Genomic DNA, 22,113 nt, shown 5'->3' with positions numbered 1-22,113 from the left:
AGAATACATAATATAAATGAAGATAGACCTTTGGAAAAAATTAAGATTGGAAGATTTTTATTAATAACATTCATCAAGGTTTCATAGTTTACAAAAATTACTTTTATGTATCTTGATTTTCACATCACTTTTGGCGGGTTAAGAAATACATCCAGCTTACCCAGCTAATGGGTAGTAAAGCCAGTATATGAAACTGATCCTTTAAATTTTGTTTCATGCTTCTACTCTACTTCTGATTTTAAGAAATCATTCTAGATTTCTTATTTTCAGGTATTTTTTTAAAATTCACTACCAAGGGGCTGGGGATTTAGCTCAGCGGCATAAGGGCCTGCCTTGCAAGCAGGCAGTCGTGAGTTCAATCCCTGGTACCAATAAAAAAGAAAAGGACAAAAAAAAAATTCACTACCAAATTTTACATTGATCAAAATACATTTTTCACACTAGTATATTTGGTCTCATATATCATAAATGCATTTTCTTAAACTTTTTGTTTTGGTGGTGTTGAGGATCAAACCCAGGGCTTTGTACATGCTAACCAAATCACTCTACCACTGAGCAACATTCACAGTCCAAAATGTTGAGTAATTTCAAGGTGGGTGTGATGGCACATGCCTGTGATCCCAGCACACTGGTAAGTTGAGACAAGAGGATCACAGGTTCAAGCCCATCCTGTGCAATTTAGCAAGACCCTGTCTGAAAATAAGGACTGGAGATGTAGCTCAATGCAAAGGCCATGGATGCAATTCCCAATACTGGAAAAAAAAATTTCAACTTACAGGAAGTTACAGAAATAGTATAGAGGGGTTTCATATACCTTTCATTTTGCTTTCCCCAGATATGTTCATTTTTAAATTGAGGTATTGGTTCACAGTGACTGATTTTCCAAATAATATTTATAAATAAGATTTAGTTTAGAATAAAAAGTGAATGTGAATACCAGTGCTTGCTCACTTTATTTTTTTTAATTCCCATTACAGAGCAATTACTTAAAAATTTTATGGCTCAGCTGATTCTCAGGGTTTGATTGTAGTATTTCAGAATATGCCTCATTTTAAATAAAAGGTAGCTTCTATATTTATTGGATGTTCCTTATTTAAGATGCTTTGTAATGTACATATTCCATTCATGATCACAATTAAGCTCCATCACACTGAGCTAGTCTAAAGTTGAAAATACTAGAGTAGAGACCTAAAGATCTCTGACATTACATCAAAATGATGCTGCATAAGTGTAGAGGGCATGAGCTAATTCTTAAAAAGTTGCTGAAAGCTCTCCCAAAAGAAATACATAATTATACCCAACGTGGTGCATGTCTGTGTTCTCAGTACTTAGGAAGTTAAGATAGGAGTATCATGTGTTCAAGACCAGCCTGTGCTACATAGCAAGACTTTGCCTCAAAAACCAACATCAAAATATTATGCTCTTAAGTATCTTTGCCAATCATGTCTACGTTCTATTCAGTTACTCACCTTTCCTTGTCAGTTGGTTAAGAAACCTGGATTTCTGGGAGCATGGGTGATTTTTACAGTACAGTGCATTGTACAAGGGGAAGTATTCAGTAACTGAGTGTATTTACACACTTGGATTTAAAATATTACCTGAAAGTCAAAGAATTCTATAAGCCACTTTAGAAATTAATTTACTGAATTACCTGTGACCTAACTTTAATCCCAGCAAAGGGGATTAGTGGTCAGTTAACCACTAAATCTCTTAAAACTACTAAATCCAAAATCCTAATAAACCTTCAGAGTTCTTCACAACCTACTGAACCCTTATAGAGTGAAGACCCCTACTTATGACTTAAAAGGCTCTTTAGGCTGTTTCTGCCTGCCTCTACTCCATTTTAATCTATTCCTCTTCATGTTCACTGCACTCTAGTTTTCTTTTTTTCCTAGAAAGTTTGAGACACATCATGGACTTTTCAGATGTCCTCTTTGACTTAATGTTTCATTACAAGTTCTCCATATATTTTATATTGCTCCCTCTTATTGCCATATTTCAGCCAGCATCATGATATTGTAGCCACTCAGAAGGAGGAGGATATATCACTGCTTCACAATTATAATAGAATTTACAGTTATTTAGTGCTAGTCATCCTTTTTAAAAACTGGGACCTTGTCAGTCATTATCACCCTAGTAAATGATACACAGTATTCAATATGTATTTGTAGAATAAGTGATTGAAAAATCTAGGAAGGTTCTTATATTGTTAAGCTCTAGTTTACTTTTTTAAAATATGAGTGTTTTTTTTACTACGTTTAAATTAATAGCTTTATTCAAATTTCAAATTTTTTCCTTTGTCTCCACTTTGTAGATTTTAATAAAAATAATCTACTTTCATTATCTTCACTTTTTAAGTTACCTGTACTATGAAAAATGATGCTGATTTTGCATTTACAGTGGTGATACAAATTTAAGAGTCAGGCATAGTAGTGCGCACGTGAAATCCTAGCACTCTGGGAGACAGGCAGGATGATTGCAGGCCTGAGTCCAGTCTGGACAACTTAACAACTTAGTGAAACCCAGTCTCAAAAAAAAAAAAAAAAAAAAAAAAAGCTGAGAATATAGCTCAGTGTGAAGGCTCTGAGTTCAATGCTAAGTACCACCAAAACATATTTTTGAGCTGACTGAAAAAAAGTTAAATTGTGTAAGTGATAAGTAGAGAAAATATAGCCAAAACAAATTTATTGAAAATAATAGTACAACATTAGAATTTCTGATCATTAATGGTTTTGTTTTGTTTTTTTTTTTTCCTCTGTGTAAGTTCTTGTAAGAAGCGTTTGGAAACCAACAAGAACTAAATTGTCAGGGGAAGTTTAAGACAATATGCATACACAGACAAAGGTATATTCTCATTTACTTACTTAAATCATACCAATTTCTGTTAACACAAAATTCTTGATAATATTGAGTCTTGAAGTAAAATGTAATTAGGACTGCATTATATGTATTAAGATATAGAATCTTTACAGGATATTACAGAGTCATAGAATCTAGAACTCAAAAGTAACATGGCTGATGTAGTTCGAACGAGATAAATGAGTCCATTAGCTCTCATAAATGTGTAACAGTGTCCTTTTTGAGAAATTCATTGCACCTGCCACAATTCTGTGTGCAGTTCATGTTTGTCAAGACATCATTTCTTTTAAAAAATCTGAATAGTTTGTAAATCAACAAAATCTCAATTTAAAAGATAGTTCCAGAACACCCATCTGAGTTCTCTGCATCCCTCAATGAATAAGAGGCTCAATAATATTACTACTGGCTATTACAAAGTTTATTGATGAAGATGTTTCATGTTAATATTTCTGATTATTTCCTAACTTGCTTAATACTGCTAGTTGCTCTGTTTAGAATTTAACACTGACTTAGGCCAGGTCGTAGTGGCGCATGCACTCAAGAGGCTGAGGCAGGAGGATCACTCTGAGTTCAAAGCCAGCCTGTGCTACAAAGTGAGTTCAAGGCCAGCCAAAACTGCATAGTAAAACCCTGTCTCAAAAAGACAGAAAAAGAAGTTTACACTGGCTTGTTAGAGATACACATTGTTGTTACAGCATCCTGAAGCAGAATATTTGATGCCTAGACTCAAAACTAAAGCGTGAGGGAAATTATTTCAGCATTTCTCAGGCAGCTCATTGGCTCTCATGGTGAATAGGGTGGTGGTGAGTGTTCTCCAGAGAGTTTCTCATAAGCAGGTGGAGCATTGGGAACCTGTGATAATAAAAAAGGAAGACATGGGTTTGGAAACAGTGTATATGTTTCTGGGAAGGGATTAAATCAAAACACTTAATATCCTGCTTATACTTTTTGCTGTGGACTAAAACTTTTAGGTGTTCACATCTAATTTCTGACCCAAATGTGTATGTTGAAACGTTGTTAGAAGAAAGACCAGAGAAAAAAATAGGACTTTCCTACAGTCTGAAAGTGTAAGTATACCTGGATTATAAGTGTCAGTAGAAGTCCCAAATCCCAACAAATTACTGAGCCCTGTTCACAGTTAACAATCTTTACTACACAGATTCTTGTGCTGGGTCCAAAAGCACATTTATATTATCAATTCAGTACAAACATGTTAGTCCACTTAATGCTCAGAGCAATCCCAGAAAATGTCACAGTGGGAAAGTAAGGCACAGGGAAGTTGTCACCTGCCCAAGGTCACAAAACTAGTAAGGCATTGAGCTAAGAATCAGTGCTCTCCACCATTATGCAGCATCTCTACCAATGCTGTGTAGTCAAAACAGTTCATAGCCAGGCATGGTGCCTCATGCCAGCAGTGAGGAGGCTGAGGCAGGAGGATCACTGTGAGTTCAAGGCCAGCTTGGACTACGTAGTAAACTACACAGCAAGACCTTTGTCTCAAAAACAAACAATGTAATTAAAGCTATGTATTTGTAATTTCTAGTAGCAACATTTTTAAAAAGCAGGTAAAGGTAATAAAATATTTTAGTTAACCAGTTTAATCATTTCAAGACAGTCATGCTTAAATACAAATCATTAATGATTATGTTTTCATATACTCTGATGTGTCAAAACAAAGATTATGTTAAATATAATGTTAAATTATGTTAAGCATAATTTAAGATATGTTTCAAATGTTCGGTGATGTGGCTTGTAATGGATTTGGATAACAACTCTTTAATAATTGATACTGTTACCCATGTATATATTTGCATTAAAATATACAGTGAAAGGCTATTACATCAAAACCCAAGTTCTTCTTTTGGATTGAACACAGTTTTTTCCATACTCTGGAAAAATGTGAGTATGTGAAGAATATAATTTATGAAAATCTCTATGTTACCCTTAGCTTTTTTATTTTATTTTTGTGGTAAAATATAAAAAATGCATTATAAAGTTTCCCATTTTTACCATAATTTAGTAACATTCAGTACATTTACTGTATCCTTGCTTTTTAAGAGAAATCACGTTATTTCCTTGAACTAAAAGCATAAGTACTCAGAGGCATCATCTCAACCTACCAGAGGTTCACAATTTTTCTCTTCAGAAGACAGTTTGGTGTCCTGATGACCAAGCTGTCCATGTGAGCATCTTCCCTGTAAGATACTTTGGGCACGAGCATGAAGGCTTTTGTCCTGAAATATAAATTTATTAAAGTGAATGGGTAAGAAGAAATCGCTGAGTCCATTAAAGAAAAGAGAAGACCAAATTTTTAAGAATAAATTTTAATCTAGATTGTACTACTTACTTGCTGTGTTTCCATCTGTAATAGGAAGGTATCTGCCTCTCAGATCTATAGGAATTGACTAAGGGCACAGTGTCTGACACTCCATCCTTAATAAATGTCTTTGGAAGGAGAAGAGTAAATATACAAAGTGAACATTTTGTGAAATTATCCTTAAAAACGGAGGAAGGAGCTGGGGATTTAGCTCAGCAGCATAAGCACATGCCTTGCAAGCGCGTGGTCATGAGTTCGGTCCCTGATACCAAAAAAATAAAAATAAAAAAAGGAGGGCTGGGGATATAGCTTAGTGGTAAAGTGTCAGCCTGACATGTATGAGACCCTGGGTGTAATTCAGCAGCACAAAAATGAGGGACTCTCTTAGCAAATATTGAGGGCGTTTGTTGCCAGTAGACTTACCTTGCAAAAAATGTTGAGTTCTTTAAAGAGAGGGAAAATAATAAGCTCAGATGTATATGAAGAAAGGAAGACAAATGAAGAAGGAATAAATGAAGGTAAAATAAACATTGATTTGTCTTGTTTTGATTGATCTAACATATATAGTTTGTCACAATAATATCAACAATATTTGATTACATATACTTTTTTTTTTTTTTATCGGTACCGGGGATCAAACTCACGACCGTGTGCTTGCAAGGCAGGTGCTTATGCCGCTGAGCTAAATCCCTAGCCCCTACATATATTTATTATAGAAATAAAATGAATGACAGCAATGATCTAAGGGGCAGAAAGAATAATTAGTATTGTTTTATCACCAGTACTCATACTACCTGTGAAATGGGCTTAGAGTAATAATAAATGCATGTTTTAAATTCTAGGTTGTGCAATCATTTTTAAAAGCTTAAAGGAAACAAGTATAAAAAGAAAAATGAAATCATTTAAAGTTAAAAGCACTTAAGGCAGAGAAAACTAGAAGAAAAAATAGGAACAAAGAACAACGGCAAAAAAATTAGGAAACAGTTTTGATTTCCTATTAACTTGAAGTCCTGTAATACCCCCGTTATCTTGTTTTGACTGATTAGACTCTATTCTGCTCTGTATGAAAGTATCAAATATCAGAGTATAGGCAAGTACTTTGAAGGCAATAAGATTCACTATGGTGCTTATTCTGGTTTGACTATTATCCTCTTTTGAGGTTCTGTAAGATTTACAATGTTTAGGTTTTATTGGTCTCGTTCTCTACTGTTTTGTTTAACTTTATAATACCTAATGAAATAGACAATTCTTAAGGAAGCAAGAGGCATTATGGTAACGATTGTTGATAACCTTGTACTCTGTTTTTACATCATGTGCTATGTTTATCCTTGGTTTTGACTGACAGCTTTGTTTTATCATGCTTGATTTTATCCTCTTACAAAAAAAAGTAATAAGATCTAAGGGAGCAATAAAACCAAAAATGTGTAAATTTTGTTGTAATAAAGAGAGGGAAAGAAAAGTGCCCTGAAGGATACAACAGCAAGGGTGTTTAGGTGTGTTAAATAGAAGACCATATTAATATTTTTGATTGGATTACTGAACATAACTGTTTGCAGTCTCACTGTTTGAATGTTCGCTTTGTGTGTTTTGGTCCTGTGACCTGAAACACTGTTTCTAAAATGATAACGAGTAACCTATTAACTGGTGATAGCTTACTGGTTTTTGTTTTTTTTTTTTTTTGTAGTGTAGTTCTGAATCACTTGTACCCTTACACTGTTTTGTTTTGTTCTGCTTTTTTTCTCTTTTTCCTTTTAAATAAAAAAAAATTAGGAAACAGTAACATTTATGGTAGATGGGAATCCAGCTGTGTCAGTAATCATTTTGAGCTAGGGATATAGCTCAGCAGCTCAGCACCTGCCTGGCAAGCACAAGATTGTAAGTTCAATTCCTGGAACCAAAAATAATAATAATAATTTTGAAAGTCAATGATTTAAATACACCAATTAATAGACTATTATAGTAGATCAAAAACAAGTTCCAACTATGTATTATATATAAGAAACCCTTTAAAAGACAAACAAAAAGTAAATGGATTGAGAAAGATACACCATGCTAATACTAATCAAAAGAAAGTGATAGTTCCTACATTAATTTCAGAATGAGCAGGCTACACAGTAAGATAGGGGATTAAGACAGCATTAAACAATGATAAAGGGGTTCATTCTCCAAAAAAGACATCACAGCATTTGACAGCATGTACCTAAAAACAGAGCAACAAAACATAAAAGACAGTAACTTAGAATTTCAAGGAACTACTATTGACAATCATTGTGTAGTTGGAGTTACAGTTGGAGATTTCAACATACTTCTACCAGAAGTGGACAGGTCCAGCAGACAAAAATTCAGTAAGGACATAAGCCCACCAAAATCATCAATCAATATAATAGACATCTATATACTTCTATTATCCAACAACAGCAGAATACATGTTCTTCCCAAGCTTATATAGAACGTTTACCAAGTGTTATGGTTTAAATGTAAAAGTCTCATGTGTTCAGAGGTGGGGCTACTAGAAGGTGATTGATCATGGGGACACTATATTCATCATCAGCTGATTAATCCATTGATGAGTTTACAGCTGAATGTGCTCTTAGGAGGTAGAGCTGGTTGGAAGGAGTGAAACGCGGCATGATCTGGAAAGGTGTTCTTGTCTTAGGTCATCTCTTCTCTCTCCCTGCTTCTTAGCTGCTATAGATTAAGCAGTTTTCCTCCTCCATGCTCCTCACCCATGCTGTTTCTACCTTTGAGCCAGCCAAGTAGGGACTGAACTTTCCTCCTTTGAGTTGTGGGGTCAGGTATTCAGTCTGAGCAGTAGAAAAGTAACTCATCTATCAAGATAAACCACATAAAGTACATCTTATCAAATTTAAAATAATAGAAATGATGCAGTGTTTACCCTCAGACTTCAATAGAATGAACCTAGAAATAAACAATAGAAAGGTAACTGAACAATACCCAAATACTTGGAGATTAAACAACATACTTTAAGAAAACACTGAAGCTGAATATGTAACATCAGACAGAGTTTGTGGGATGCAGTGAAGGCAGCACTTAAAGGAACATTTTTAAGACTGATAGCATATAATTAAAACAGAAGTAAGATCTAAAATCCATCACTTAAGTGTCAACCTTGAAAAACTAGAAGATTAAGTCCTAAATAAGCAGGGAAAAAAAGAAATAAAAATTAGACCAGTGTCTTAATTACTTGCTGTTGCGACAAAATACACAATGCATAGAAGTTGAAGGTAGGAAGGTTTACTTTAACTCACAGCTTGTTTTAATCCATAGTCAGCTTTTTTCAAGGCAGGACAAATGGCAGAGGGGCATAGCAAAAGAGAAACAGTCCATGATGTGGAAAGCAGGAAGCTCAAGCTTTCCCTTTTTATTCCATTCAGGTTAAAAGTCTATTGCCTGGCGTCACCCAAGAGCCTTCCCATTATCCACTCTCGGAACTATGCTAAATTAACCAGCAGGTATATCCAGTTATCACACACCCATATACAGTATCACACACTCACGATCCAGCCAACTCCCAAAAGCCTCACTTATGAGCACATGAAGCTTTGAGGGAACATCTAGATGTAAGCCAAAACAACCAAAACTCAGTGAGCTTAAAAACAAGGAATTAATAGAGAAAACCAAAGCAGCTAAAAGCTGGTTTTTAGAAAAGATAAGATAGATAAGCCTTTAGCCAAGCTAAGCAAAGAAAACAAGAAAAAAGATACATGCTGCTATTGGAAATGAAAAAATCAACATTACTACAGAACATGAAGAGGATATTCCAAGAAAGCTATAAACAGCTCTATGCTCACAAATTTGAAAATTTAGATGAAAATGAACCAATATGTCAAAATTCACAGAAGAAAAGCAGTTGAGCCAAGTGAGGTAGGTGGCATACACCTATAATCCTAGCACTCTGGGAGGCTAAGGCAGGAGTATCACAAGGTCACACTCAGGGGCTGGGGATTTAGCTCAGTGGCATAAGCACTTGCCTGGCAAGCATGAGGTTGTGAGTTCGATCCCTGGTACCAAAAAAAAAAAAAAAAAAAAGTTTTTAAAGCTGGGATGGGAGGGCTTAGAGATATATGTAGCTCAATGTAAAAGACTTGGGTTCAACCTCCAGTACAGGGTGATGGGGGGGCCCACTAGAATAGGCCTATATCTATTATAAAAATGAAAAAAAGATAGTCTTCTACAATAAACCACGTGTCCTACATGGATTTACTGGAAAAAACAATCAAACATTTAAGGAAGAAATATGAATTGTCTATAATCTCTTTCAGAAGACAGAAGTGTTAAGAATACACTTAGCCAGGGCTGGGGATTTAGCTCAGCAGCATAAGCACCTGCCTTGCAAGCAGGCGGTCGTGAGTTCGATCCCCAGTACCGATAAAAAGTTAAAAAAAAAAAGAATACACTTAGCCATGAGCTCTGCCCAATGTCCACACACAATAGATGATTAATGGGCACTAAAGAGTAGTGGTTAGGAACATGGATATTGGAGAAAAGACTGCTTCTGTACAGTATTTTGCTGTCATTTATGGATACTTGAAATAAGTTATTTAACCTTCATTCCCCCCCCCCAGCCTTCTTATATACAATAAGCATAAAGATATTTAATTCATGGGCTTATTGTGATAACAGAACAAGTTTTAAAATTGTAAAAAGAAGATATAAGCAGAGAGAGTGTTTTCAAATTCATTTTGTGAGGGAAGCTTTACCCTAAAATAGAAGAAAAAGATATTACAAGAGAAGAACATAGGTGCACAAATCCTCAAGAAAATATCAAATCAGCAGTGTATAAAAGAATTATACACCATTTGCAATTAAGTTGTTTTGAGGTGTGCAAAATTGTTTCAACATTGAAAAATCAGTGACTATAACTCATGACATCAATAAACTAAAGAAAAATCACATGATCATATCAACAGATGCAGAGAAAGCACTTGACATCCACTCATGTTTTAAATTTCTCAGGACCAGGGATAATAGTTCAGCAGCATAAGCACCTGCCTGGCAAGTGCAAGGTCTTGAGTTCAATTCCCCATACAAAAAAAAAAAAAACAAAAGAATAAAATAAAATTCTCAATAAACTAGGAGTAAAGGGAAACTTCCTTGACTTTGCTAAAGAATATCTAAAAATGTCTATAGCTATCATCATACTTAATGAGAAAACTGAAGCTCCAACTAATATCCAAAACTAGACAAGGATGTACCCTATCATGGCTGCTTTTCAGCTTCATACTGGAAGTCCTAACTGATGCAAAAACCCAAGAAAACGAAATAAAAGGCATACTAATTGAAAAGAAAGAAAACTGTCATCTCTCATAGGATATGAACATCATCTACTTACAGTCACTGCTAATTCTCTGAGTTTACATTCAGACTCGGTGTGAGTGTTAAAGACCTTCCTCCAGCATCTAACCACCACACATGGCTCCAGAATCTGCATTTTAGTAAGAACTCCAGAACTAGGGATTTAGCTCAGCAGCATGAGCACCTGCATGGCAAGTGTGTGGTCATGAGTTCAATACCCAGCAAAAAAAGAACTACAGGTGAGTTCATCACAGGTAGCCCCTGACCAAGCATTGAGAAATTTAATACAATGAAATATAAATTGAGCTGTTAGCTAGGGCCTTAAAATTCTAATCCAAAAATATGCCCTGAATGTCCAGGTAAAGATATAAAATAGGTAAATATAAAAGTAACTTCCAATTTCTTACAAAGCATTTTCCACTTCCTGCTATAGCATATGTTTCTGCAAAAATCAGTCTCTCCTTTTAACACATTTTTCAACGTTCAGAGGAATTGATAACTAAGGGAGAAATTTAGGCAATCTAAATTTTAACCAACCTCAATACCATTCTGTGGTTAATGACAGTTGGAACATATGCTTTTCAAACTTTAATGAAAATTGCTAAGTTTCAGGTACCTAAACCTTGTATTTATTGTCTATATTTTCATGCTTAATGGAATAGAATCACCAGAGAGAGAGGTAATAGAGTAATTAAATGCAGTACTTTGCATAATTTTTCCTAAATTTATTAGACTGTTGATTTCCAACAGTTGATTCTTTTCTATAAAAATTTCAAAACAAATTTTAATATTAATTTTAAAATCAATATGACAGAGCTTTTAGGTACTGAAGAACCAGGGGATTTAAACATATTTCTGTCTCATAAAAGTTCCAGAAACACTGAATTACTGATTTACATCTAGAGAAATGGAATTCATGGTAGGTTGAATTTAAACTTTACTAATCAAATGTTCACAGTGTCTGAACAGCATTAAGTCTGCCTGCTACTTTTCAAGTTGAATTAATTTAAGATGCAAACATTGAAGCATAAAGCATAAATCAAGCACCAAGCTAATAATTATGGATGATTAGGAAGTAAACACCAACATAATGAGTTTTTATAGCATATTCTCCCTGAAAGGCTATATCATTGTATTTTTGATATACAAATATATGATAAAATAAAAATATTGAAAAAATATATTAAATAAAAATTGATTGTGTGAGATCATGTTTCCACCATGTCTGTGTGTAGAATAAAGCTAATAAGGTTTAGAGTAATTAAAAATCTAAGGTTTCCAAGCAAGTTAGTTGTAGGCAAAAAGATCAAATTCTGATGCCATACAATCAAGTAACTGCTATGTATCAGGCACTGTGCTAAGCCCTGGAGACAGAGTGTCCAGGTTCATAAATGGGGGGAAGAGAGGGGTAGATGAGGCAAAAAGTAAATAGCCAGTTACAAGATGTCTTTATGCTAGAGTTACAAACAGAGTTCTGTGATGGAAAGCAAAGTCCTTCCCCTAGTACCCTGCTATGGACCACCTCAGAGAAATGGCACATGATCAGGGTTCTGTCTGCAAGCTTGCAGTCAAAGGCTTTCCTCCAGTGCTGGTTTGGAGTTCTCGTGTTCAGACTCAGCATCTTCTGCTGTTTCTCATGAAATATAAACATCCTAGAAGACTCTTTTTGGTGGTGTGTTAGCCTCCAATTTGCCAGGCCATTCATGGTTTGTTTTTTCCACACTCTGGTAAGGCATTAGACAAAGGGGGATACAAGACTGCCCAGTTTTTTGGCAAGGATGGAAAAACTGGAAAGTGCCACTCTTATGGTCCCCTTCCCTTCTTCAGATTGCCGTGCTACCATCCTGCACCCACATTAGCACTCCTCTCCTTCACAGAAACTTTTCTGAATGAAGTGTTTGCTGAATGAGGAACGGGACTTTCCCAAATCTTGTGTGAAGATAGCTTTCCATCATGCATCACCTGAAAACCTTTGATATCTGTGATAAGAGGACAAAAGAATCTCAACTCTCCTTTCATTGCATCTCACCAGAAGGATGCTTTTGGATGCTTCAATGTTAAAGTAGCACCTGGGTTTGAAGTGAGTTTGTGAAAACCTATAGTCTTTTCTAGTCTATAGACTCAATTGATGTGTTTCACTCATGGGAGAACCTGGTGTCAGAAGAGTAGACTGTGTCATTGTGTTAGCTTCCTGGTTATGTGAATAAAGAACAAAAAGACTGTTAATCATTGGCAACCTAAGGAGGATGGAGGCTAGTGAAAATAAATAAATAAACAAATAAATATGCTTTGTGTTGCTGAAGGGAAAAATGGTTCTCTCTCACTATACTGATGTTCACAGAAATCTGGTATCCTGGACTACTTAGCCTGACAGATTAGAAGAACTTGAAATTCCTAGGAAACCTATAATAAAAGACATAAGCAGGCAAGAAAGAAGCATGCCACTAAATGTGATAACAGAATCAACAGTGATCTCTAGAATTGGTAAGACCCAGGGATTCTAATATACTGCCCGTAAGGGAACCAAAACCCTTTTTCCTCTATCCTACAAGCCATCGGTGCCCTGCTACACGTGAAAGCCAAGCACTTAAATTTACTTTGAGTGGAACCAAAAAGAAGAAGCAAGTTCCTGGTTAGGGATCATATCTGGACAGAGGCAAAGGAATATGGAAAGAATCTGGGAGTGGTAATGCATGCCTGTGATCCCAGCACACAGGAGGATCACTGTGAGTGTGAGGCCAGCCTGGGCTCCTTAGTGAACTCAAGGCCAGCCTGAACTACACAGTGAGACCTTGTCTCAAAAAAAAAAAAATTCCCTTTTAGCTCTCTGAGCAGCACAATGGTGGTAACAAGAACAAGCACCTTATGAAGGGAACCAAGAAGAAAGTGGTTGGTCCATTTGCTAAAAAAGACTGAATGATGTGAAGCTATGTTCAACATACGAAATACTGGAAAAACATCATTCCCTAGAACTCAAAGAACCAAAATTGCATCTGATGGGCTCAAAGAATGTGTGTTTGAAGTAAGCCTTGCTGATCTACAGAATGATGAAGTTGCCTTTAGAAAATTCGGGCTAATTACTGAAGACATTCAAGGCAAAAACTGCCTAACTTCCATGACATGGATCTTGTCCTTGCCAAAACGTGTTCCATGGTTAAAAAGTAACAGAATACTGGGGTGGGGGATTTAGCTCAACGGTGTAAGCACTTGCCTGGCAAGTGCCAGATTGTGAGTTTGATCCCCAGTACAAAAATAAAAAAAGTGGCAGACTATGATGAAGCTCATGTTGATGTCAAGACTGCAGATGATAAATTGCTCTTTTGTTCTGTGTTGGCTTTACTGAAAAGTGCAACAATCAGACACAGCAGACCTCTAATGCTCAGCACCAACAAGTCCGCCAAATCTGAAAAAGGATAATGGAAATCATAATCGGAGAGATGCGGACAAATTGAAGGAAGTGATCAATGAACTGATTTCAGACAGCACTGGGAAAGACACAGAAAAGGCTTGCCAGTCTATTTATCCCCTTCATGATGTCTTCGTCAGAAAAATAAAAATGTGAAGAAGCCCAAGTTTAAATTGGGAAAACTCATGGAGCTTCATGGTGCAGGTGGTAGCTCTGGAAAAGCTGCTGGGGCTGAGACTGGAGCTTAAGTTGAGCGAGCTGATGATGTGAACCACCAGTCCAAGAGTCTGTTCAAAATCCAAATTTTTAATAGTGATAAATAAATCCTACTTGTGGAGGCTGGGGATTTAGCTCAGCGGCATAAGCACCTGCCTTGCAAGCAGGCGGTCGTGAGTTTGATCCCCGGTACAGATTAAAAAAAAATCCTACTTGTGACCCCAAAAAAATCATCAGAAGTAGGACTTAGAGCTAGAGGGGACCATGAGAATGTTTTCTATTCCCCAGAAAGTCACAGAAAAATGGAAAGAGGGCTCCGTGATCTGAAGGATCCCAGCATTGGGAACTTAACGCACCGTCAAGGTTCTGTATCCACTTCGTCTTCTACAATACCAGCAGCCAAGGAGCAGTAAAATTCCCAGGATGACTGTCAGGATGCCAATCCCTGCAGCCCTGGCAGAGATACACAAATCCAATTAGGCACAGAAATACTGTTCTATAGTGTGATGAAATATAAATCAGTCTTCCTTCCTCATATAGTTCCCAAGCAGTTTGCCACCCCCAGACAGGGCAGATGCTCCAGACCTCCAACTTCTGTGTCTTGGCACAGATCTGATTGAGAAGCCCCCAGATGTGTGCCCACAACAGCACTTCTAACAGCAAGGATCCTAGAAACTGATCTTCACAGGGACAATATGTTTATTGGGGCTTTATTGAAACTATTTTTTCTTCTCATCAGGGCTTATTTATAGCTTTTTCTTCAACTCAGCCCAGAAAAAAGAAACAGAAATGAACACTGTCTAAACATCTACTACAAGCCAGGTGTTATGCTAAACAGCTCACATGCACTGGGTTTTTTAATTCTTACAATAACCCTGGTAGGTTCACGCTATTTGTCATTCCTAGTTTCACAGATTTGGAAATAAAGATAGAGAGTAAGTGACTTCCTGCTGGTTATCCAGAGCTATCACAAGACAGAGCTAGGACTACCTCTGCCCAATCTCCTCTCACCCCCATCTGGCCCAGCGAAGAAGAATTTGAGTGAAACCAAGAGCAAAGATACAGAGTTCTTGCAGTGAGATCTGGTCCTAAGCATGAGAATGCCGATCTGCCGGAATCTAAGTCATCTGCTTGAGCCCTGTGTCCAGTGGCCTTGGGAAGCATCACAGTTACCACAGAGGTCCGGGAAGAGGCCGGGACACGAACTGTCTGCACAACTCTGTCAATGAACTTGTGTCTGCCTGATTTTCCACACCACAGCATGGTCAAAGTTCACAGTGCTGCATGTTATCTGTGCCTGAGCACTTGCTAAGAAGGCTCTGCAGAAGTAGATTTATCAGAAAACATCAAAGTTGAATAAAGTCTTCTGGAGAAAATTTTTCCCAGGGCCACACACAGCAGACACTGTCGAGGCTACTTGACATCAAAGCTGTTATGTCCCACCCTAAATGGAGTGATCCAGTTATGTAGGCCAAGATACCCATTTGATAGCTCAAGAAGCTGAGACCTACTGAAATTCCTCAGCATTACTACCACCTCTGTGCCAGAGCACCAACTTGTACCAGATACTCTGCTAAGCACCATACATACATGTCTATATTTTGTCCTCACTACAATCCTGAGATATGTATGATGTCCATTTTACAGCTGATTTTAGGTTGGTGAAATGGTCAAGGCTGCACAACCAGGAAGTGTCAGGACCAGCATTCACAGTAAGTAGCACTGGACACCAGCCATGGGAACTCTAGAATTTGAGACAGACCAAGGTCCCATGTCTCCCAAGCTGGTGCTTGTCCTGCAAAAATTACTGTTACTTAAAATGAAGTTGTCACAGGAGTGTCCAAGGGACCTCATGACTGAAGGCATCTGATCTAGTTCCCAGCATGCCTGTGCTCTCATTTGTCTCTCCTTGAATTTCTTGACACAGACAGAGCTCTGTTCCAGCTCTTTATGCAAGGTCACGTTGTCCTCACAACACACCCAAAGACTGAGAGCATGAAACACTAAGGAATGTCAGATGCGCCGGAATAGCCCCCTGCCCAGCTTAGCTGGGAACCTCAGAGTCCCCACTCTGCAGTCATCATCTGCAGTGCTATTAAAGTGGAACAGTCACCTGCAATGCTAATGAAAGTGCAGTCCAAAGGCTCCACCCCTGACCTGCCAGCTCACTCTCTCAAGTGGCTGCAAAGTTCCACGGATGATTAATGCCCGCTGCACTGTGAGAAACCCTGTCTTCTGAGCCTTCAAAAAGGTAGGTCACGCTCAAAGTCAGTGGGTTGCCCTTTTGGCTAGGTATAGGGATTTATGTCACATTATTCTTCCTTATTTTGTCTGGCAAGACTGTAAGAAGGAAGAATATCTTCAGGGAATTTCAAAGATATATTGCTCCAATATAGATGTTCCAATCCCCCTACTTGAGTAGTGTTCTTTTTTTTAATTAGTTTTCAAAAAATGAGAGAGAAGGGGCTGGGGATTTAGCTCAGCGGCATAAGCACCTGCCTTGCAAGCAGGCAGTCGTGAGTTCGATCCCCAGTACCGATAAAAATGAAAAAGACCAAAAAAAAAAAAAAAATGAGAGAGAGGATTACATTAGTAATACAGTGTGTATTGTTATCTTCAGGGTAGTTACTCAGAGTACAAGACATAGGCAAACAAAGATTCTTACAAAAAAGGAACATATTAGCACAAAGCTTTTTTTCCAAAAAAATTAAGAAAAACTATTTGTGGACTGAGGATATAGCTCAGTGCACAGCATCTGCCTGGCAAGAGCAAGATCTTGAGTTTGATTCCCAGTACCAAAAAAAGAAAAGCATAAATGAATCAAATTAGCATATCATTAATATATTTTTGAAACAATAGGTAATTTGGAGACCACAGTGTGAGAGGGTTATATGTTGAAATTGCGTTCAGCCTATGGAGAGACAGCTCCCACCATGCAGGTTAAATGGATATTTTTCTTTTGCTATACAAGCTAGAGGCTCCCCTGTGTTCTCAGGGAAGATGCCAGATAATGTACATAAGCAGTTTATTTAGCAAGCCAGACACAGAATGCTATGCCTTCAGTCCAGGGGTTCCTTTACATGGTAATAGTGCTGAACCCCATGTACTCCTAATTCAGCGTTGTCGCCTAATTCCAAGTATGTTTGTCTGCTGGGCTGGGGATGAACTCTGCCCCCCTTCTCTTTTGCCCACTGACTTCCATTAGAGGCCCTACAGGGTGTTCAAAAGACTGGAGGAGGGAGGGCCCATGACCAGAAAGAGCCGCTCTTTCCAGTTTGCTTCTTGTTCTGGATCACACCACCCCAGCAGCAGATCTTCACAGCCAGTCCCAACCACCAGCTCTACATCCTGCTTTCAGAACTAGCCTTGTTATGCTCCCCACTAGCTGGCCAGTGTCCCCAGCTCTACCTTCCTGAGGTTCCAGAACCAGCCAAATAGAAGACACCTTCTGATAGTGAAGTTCAACTGCCTAGTCGGTTTCTATCTTCCTAGCTAGACCCTGAGAGTAACTCTGCTTAGGCTGTGGATGCCATGGCAACTTGCTTCCTCAGATAGGAGGATGGCACTACATGGCCTCCTGAGCTGACAACCTCCTGCCTCCAGCCTTCAGCTTCATGGCAGAGATACTGATCTCTACCTTTGCCTGTTGCCAGATGGAGATGTATAAATATTTGTTTTGCTGACCTATAGCATAATGTTTCACAGTCACCCAAAGTTGTATCAAAACCACAATAACCACCATGTCCAGCTGTGTATTTCCTAGTTTCTCTGAGGCTTTCCTCATCTAAAAGACGGCAAGAATGATACCCACCAGGGTGAGTGTCACTGTGTGAGGGTGAGCTGAAGTGATGTGTCACTTGAAAGGTGTGGTCCTAGCCTCTCTGTCTCCCCCTTTTTGTGGGCGAAACATGGCAATGATGATGTATCTTCAACTGGGTAGACAAAGACAGTGACTAAGAGGAACGTCCAGAAAAAAAGAAACTAATGGACACTGAATTTTATACTTTTGGACTATTACTTGTCAGGTAAATAAAATTATGTCTTAAAGAAGACTGTTAAGTTATCCTGCAGAAACTGAAACAGTATCCTAACTAATATCACTTGCAATAGATCCTCCCCAACAGTTTAGTTTTACTCTTGAAAAATCTTGTTAGGAGATAAAAACATGTCTGTTGCTTCCCCAGTTGACCAACTGACCACACAATAGTAGGGAAGAATTCCCACAGTCTTCAGATGAAATGCGCCCAGCCTGGATCCTTCCTTAGTACCTTTGAAGGGTTCTACAACTTGTTTGTCCCTGCTGACTGACTCCATTTAAGATTTTTCTGTTTTTTTTTTTTTTTTTTTTACAAAAAGAGAACAGGTCTACAGGTGTTCTAAACAGATTATGAAAAACATAGTGCAAATAAAAACCCGGTTTCTTGTCCTATTGAAGTCCCCGCTGGCTGGAGAGCAGAACTTCCGGTCCTACCACCATGTCCTCCCCCCCACCCCACCGCTCCCCAATCCTTGTACCTGCAGTGCCCTGCATTCACTGTGTTCTCTAACAGCACTTACTTTTTGGTTTTCCTTTTCTTTCTTTCTTTCTTTTTTGTTTCTTGGGGGGGGGGGCTTAACCTGGGAATTAAACTCAAACCCTTCTCACCGAGCTCTGTTCTTTATTCCTAGTCTTCTTTTATTTTTATTTTGAGATAATCAAAATGCTAAGTTGCCAGGCTGGGCCCAAATTTTCAATGCTCCTGCCTCAGTTTCCCAGAATGCTGGGATTATAGGTGTGTGCCACCCACTGTGCCCAGTTAATGGCACTTACGTATACTAAAGTTATTTTCTTGCCCAGTTCTCTCACTGGGTTGTTAGCTTCTTCAACGATAAAAGCTGTATGTGTCTTGGATTATTACCTAATACATACATCATAGAAATGTGAATTATTTAAATTTGTATTTTTAATTAATTCTTAATAACATGGTATCCCTTCTGTAAAGTTATAATGCAGCAGCGACGGCATCATCTTCATCCTGGAGTCGGCCTGCAGGGTGAGGTCCACACACCTGCCCTCATCTACACTGGCTCTTTGGCAACTTCATTCTGTCCACAAGTCACCTTTGGCAGCCTGAGAGGGGCTGACAGAAGAAGGCTTGAAGAAAGAAGCATCTTGATGGCAGACAGAAGTTTTTCACTTTGGGGACCTATGGCTAACAAGGCTCAATAGCTAAGAATGCAGACAAAAAATTTAAAAATCTGACTTTTTATCGTTCAGTCCTTCCTTCCTGTTTGGCCCCAGGGAAACTTGAATGAGCCCTTTGTGGAACCAGAAGTCTCCTCCCCTGTTGCTATGGTTTTTACTGTCTGGGGAAAGAAACACAAGGGAAATTTACAAATGGCCCTGTGAGGCCCCGCTCAGCAAACTGTGCCCGCAAACAGCAAACTGGGACCAGGTCTGGCTTTGAACTTACGCTTCAATTGTGATGTAAGTGTGGTCGCGCCCCTTCCTGGGAAAACCATAGTCCAAGTGACTCTCTTCTCGTGGCATCTTACGGGTCAGAGCACAACACACCTGACAGGAACATGGACACCATTTAGTGAATTCAGTGAATCCTACGCATCATCTCATAAAGATCTGCAAAGACCCTGTTGCCAGATAGTCAATATTGACAGGAGGACCCCCTGGTTTCTCTCTGAAAGGGTTTGTTCCTACTTCTAAAAGGATGTGAAGGGCTTTAGAAATACTCATAGTCTAGGCTTCTAACCTCTTCCACTAATGGAAAAGAAAGTTTGAAGTAGAAAATACAGATCAAAACAAAACACACCTTTCAAATGGGGTTATTATTTGGCAGAAAAATGTTCTGTTCTAAAATCTTTAGAGAAAAAGAGAACTTCAATCATTCTCTACCTTGCCTGACACAGGATAATGGCTAACAGGACAAGTAATTTCTCTCCCAGGTTGCTGTTTGGCGCTAACTGTTGAACAAACAGAAGGCAGTGATGAGATAAATGTGTTTCCTAAAGTCTGATATGGGGGCGGAGGCAGAGAGCACAGCATCCTCTGGGGAAAGGACTGAGATGGGACATGTACTTGTACCGGCTGCCCATGACGAGTGCATCCATCATGTATTACACACATGTGCTTTAAAAAATAGCCAAGTCCACTTTCCAACAAGAGAAACCACCCTGTACATGTGCCTTGGTTTATCTATGTGCGTATCACCCAAAATTACCCGAGGAAGCCTAGGATCCATCATTGTCTAACGCTTCATTTTCCCTCCCTCCTAAATCAACTTCTGCTTCTCTCCAAGTTTTATGGTTAGGAGTTGGGGGGGGGGGAGGGGACAAGAAAGAAAAAAAACCTACAATACATACAAATGAACAAACTCATGAACTGCAGTAGTCATAATAAAAACAAGCTCATTGAAAGTCAGTGCAGGCCTCTCTCCTTGCTATTGTGTATTTTTCTCCCCTCTTACTTTCCTTGTGACTATTAAAGTCCTGATCCCCAGCAGTTACATTAATGAGCTCTGGTTTAACAACAGGGAAAATGGGAGAACAAAGTGGGGAACTTCACCCTGTGACACCTTCCCACTGGGACCATTTTATGTGTAATTGTCCTTCCCAATTGTTTTAAAAAAAATTACAGTTGAACTTACTGATCGTCTCAAGTGGATAAGGTGGGGGTAAATCCTCTGTTCAGATTACAGGGAAGAAGCTCAATTCTGCATTAAACTGTTTGTGTTCATCTATACCTCAAGCTTAGAGCCTTGGGTACCAGTATAGGGAAAGCAAATGTCCCCTCACCCCCCTCAAAACAAGAAAAGTGCTCCTTCAAGTGACAGAAAACATCCAGCATGCTGGGAGTGGAGAGCACACCTGTAATCCCAGCACTCCAAGGCCTGCCTGGACCTACGTAAGCGACTCCACAGCCAGCCAGAGCTACAGAGTGAGACTTTGTCTCAAAATAATAATAATAGTAATACACCCCATCAAAAAAGAGTGCTTGTCACCAGCAGGCAGCCTCTGGAATAACTGCTCTTTTTGTTGGCAGTCACAGAGGACTGAGAGATTTTAGGGGAGCTTTTGTGGGACCTCAGAAGTTGAAGGCTTATAAGCCCAGAGGAGAAATCCTGCTGACAGTGAAGGCACCGGGGGAAGCAGGAGCGTCCACCGGCATCTCCACATTCTGTTCTGGGAGAATAGGACGAAGATTCTGGAGAAAAAGGCTGTTCTTACCTTTCTCGATGAGATCGCCCTGCACTTGCTGACTGGTAGTGACTGTGTGTGGGAAGATTGCTTCTCTAACTCTTAATCTTACAAAAAAAAATTTTTTCTTGATCTTGAGTCCTATGATAGTCACGGGTTTAGATTCCTGACGGAGTGGTTTGTGATTGCTTATTTGGCATGAAAAAAACCAACTTCATTCCACTCTTCAAAAAAATCAGTTTATTGGGCCTTTGTTTTCCCTAATCTGAAAGCTTCATCCTAAGGGAAGCCATTTCTTAAATGCCAGGCCTCCTCTGTACGGTGGCCAGATAAATTATATAGAATTCCCAGTGAGTCTGTAATGTCAGATAGACAATGAATAGTTTTTTAGTGTAGCTACATCCCATGAAATATTTTTAATATGTCTCCCATATTGCATCAAGACATATGACTTTAAAAGTTATTTTTTTTCTTTGTCTAAAATACAGATTTAACAGGAGCCCAACATTCTCTTCTCCTCTCCACCTCAAAGAGTTTAAGAGGCTGCAGGCTCAAGCTTGGAGATGATCTAGTCCCACACTCATATCCAAGAAGAGGAATTAGAAGATCTCCGAAATCTTCGAAACTTGGGCTCTTTGCAATGGTCCTGGGGTTGGCTATCTACTGGCAATGGTGAGTTTCCAGGCATTTATAAGGGACATATGCAATTTTCTTTTCCAAGGTGGAATATGACCGAGTTAAAAATCTCACAAACCAGGGCTGCTTCTACCTTGTGTCAAATGTGTGTAGCCCATGAGCATTTCAGTGG

General features: G+C 38.7%; 1 protein-coding gene across 1 annotated transcript; it reads right to left on the bottom strand.

The window, feature by feature from the left end:
• Window positions 1–40: 40 nt before the first annotated feature.
• Window positions 41–21,481, bottom strand: Mlana (melan-A). The gene is made up of 5 exons (XM_013155031.3): window positions 21,336–21,481; window positions 19,568–19,668; window positions 14,471–14,567; window positions 4,980–5,093; window positions 41–3,711 (listed from the first exon to the last, which is right to left on the bottom strand). Exons 2-5 carry the CDS (start codon window positions 19,642–19,644, stop codon window positions 3,643–3,645), a joined length of 357 nt encoding a protein of 118 aa, XP_013010485.1. The 5' UTR covers window positions 19,645–19,668; window positions 21,336–21,481; the 3' UTR covers window positions 41–3,642.
• Window positions 21,482–22,113: the final 632 nt, after the last annotated feature.

Source organism: Cavia porcellus, unplaced genomic scaffold (genome assembly GCF_034190915.1).
Source record: "Cavia porcellus strain 051 isolate PalLab524CR breed Dunkin Hartley unplaced genomic scaffold, mCavPor4.1 scaffold_1, whole genome shotgun sequence".
Lineage (NCBI taxonomy): Eukaryota > Metazoa > Chordata > Mammalia > Rodentia > Caviidae > Cavia > Cavia porcellus.
The sequence above is the reverse complement of the archived record's forward strand: the minus strand, read 5'-3'. Positions and strand labels throughout refer to the sequence as shown.

What these genes read in the sequence shown, in the direction of transcription:
- Mlana (XM_013155031.3), bottom strand. Translation starts at nt 19,644, where the DNA reads ATGCCACGAGAAGAGAGTCACTTGGACTATGGTTTTCCCAGGAAGGGG. An exon ending in ACTTACATCACAATTGAAGC is followed by an intron (nt 14,568 to 19,567) that starts GTAAGTTCAAAG and finishes TATCTCTGCCAG; the next exon opens with GGCTGCAGGGATTGGCATCC. An exon ending in GTGGATACAGAACCTTGACG is followed by an intron (nt 5,094 to 14,470) that starts GTGCGTTAAGTT and finishes TTTATATTTCAG; the next exon opens with GACAAAAGCCTTCATGCTCG.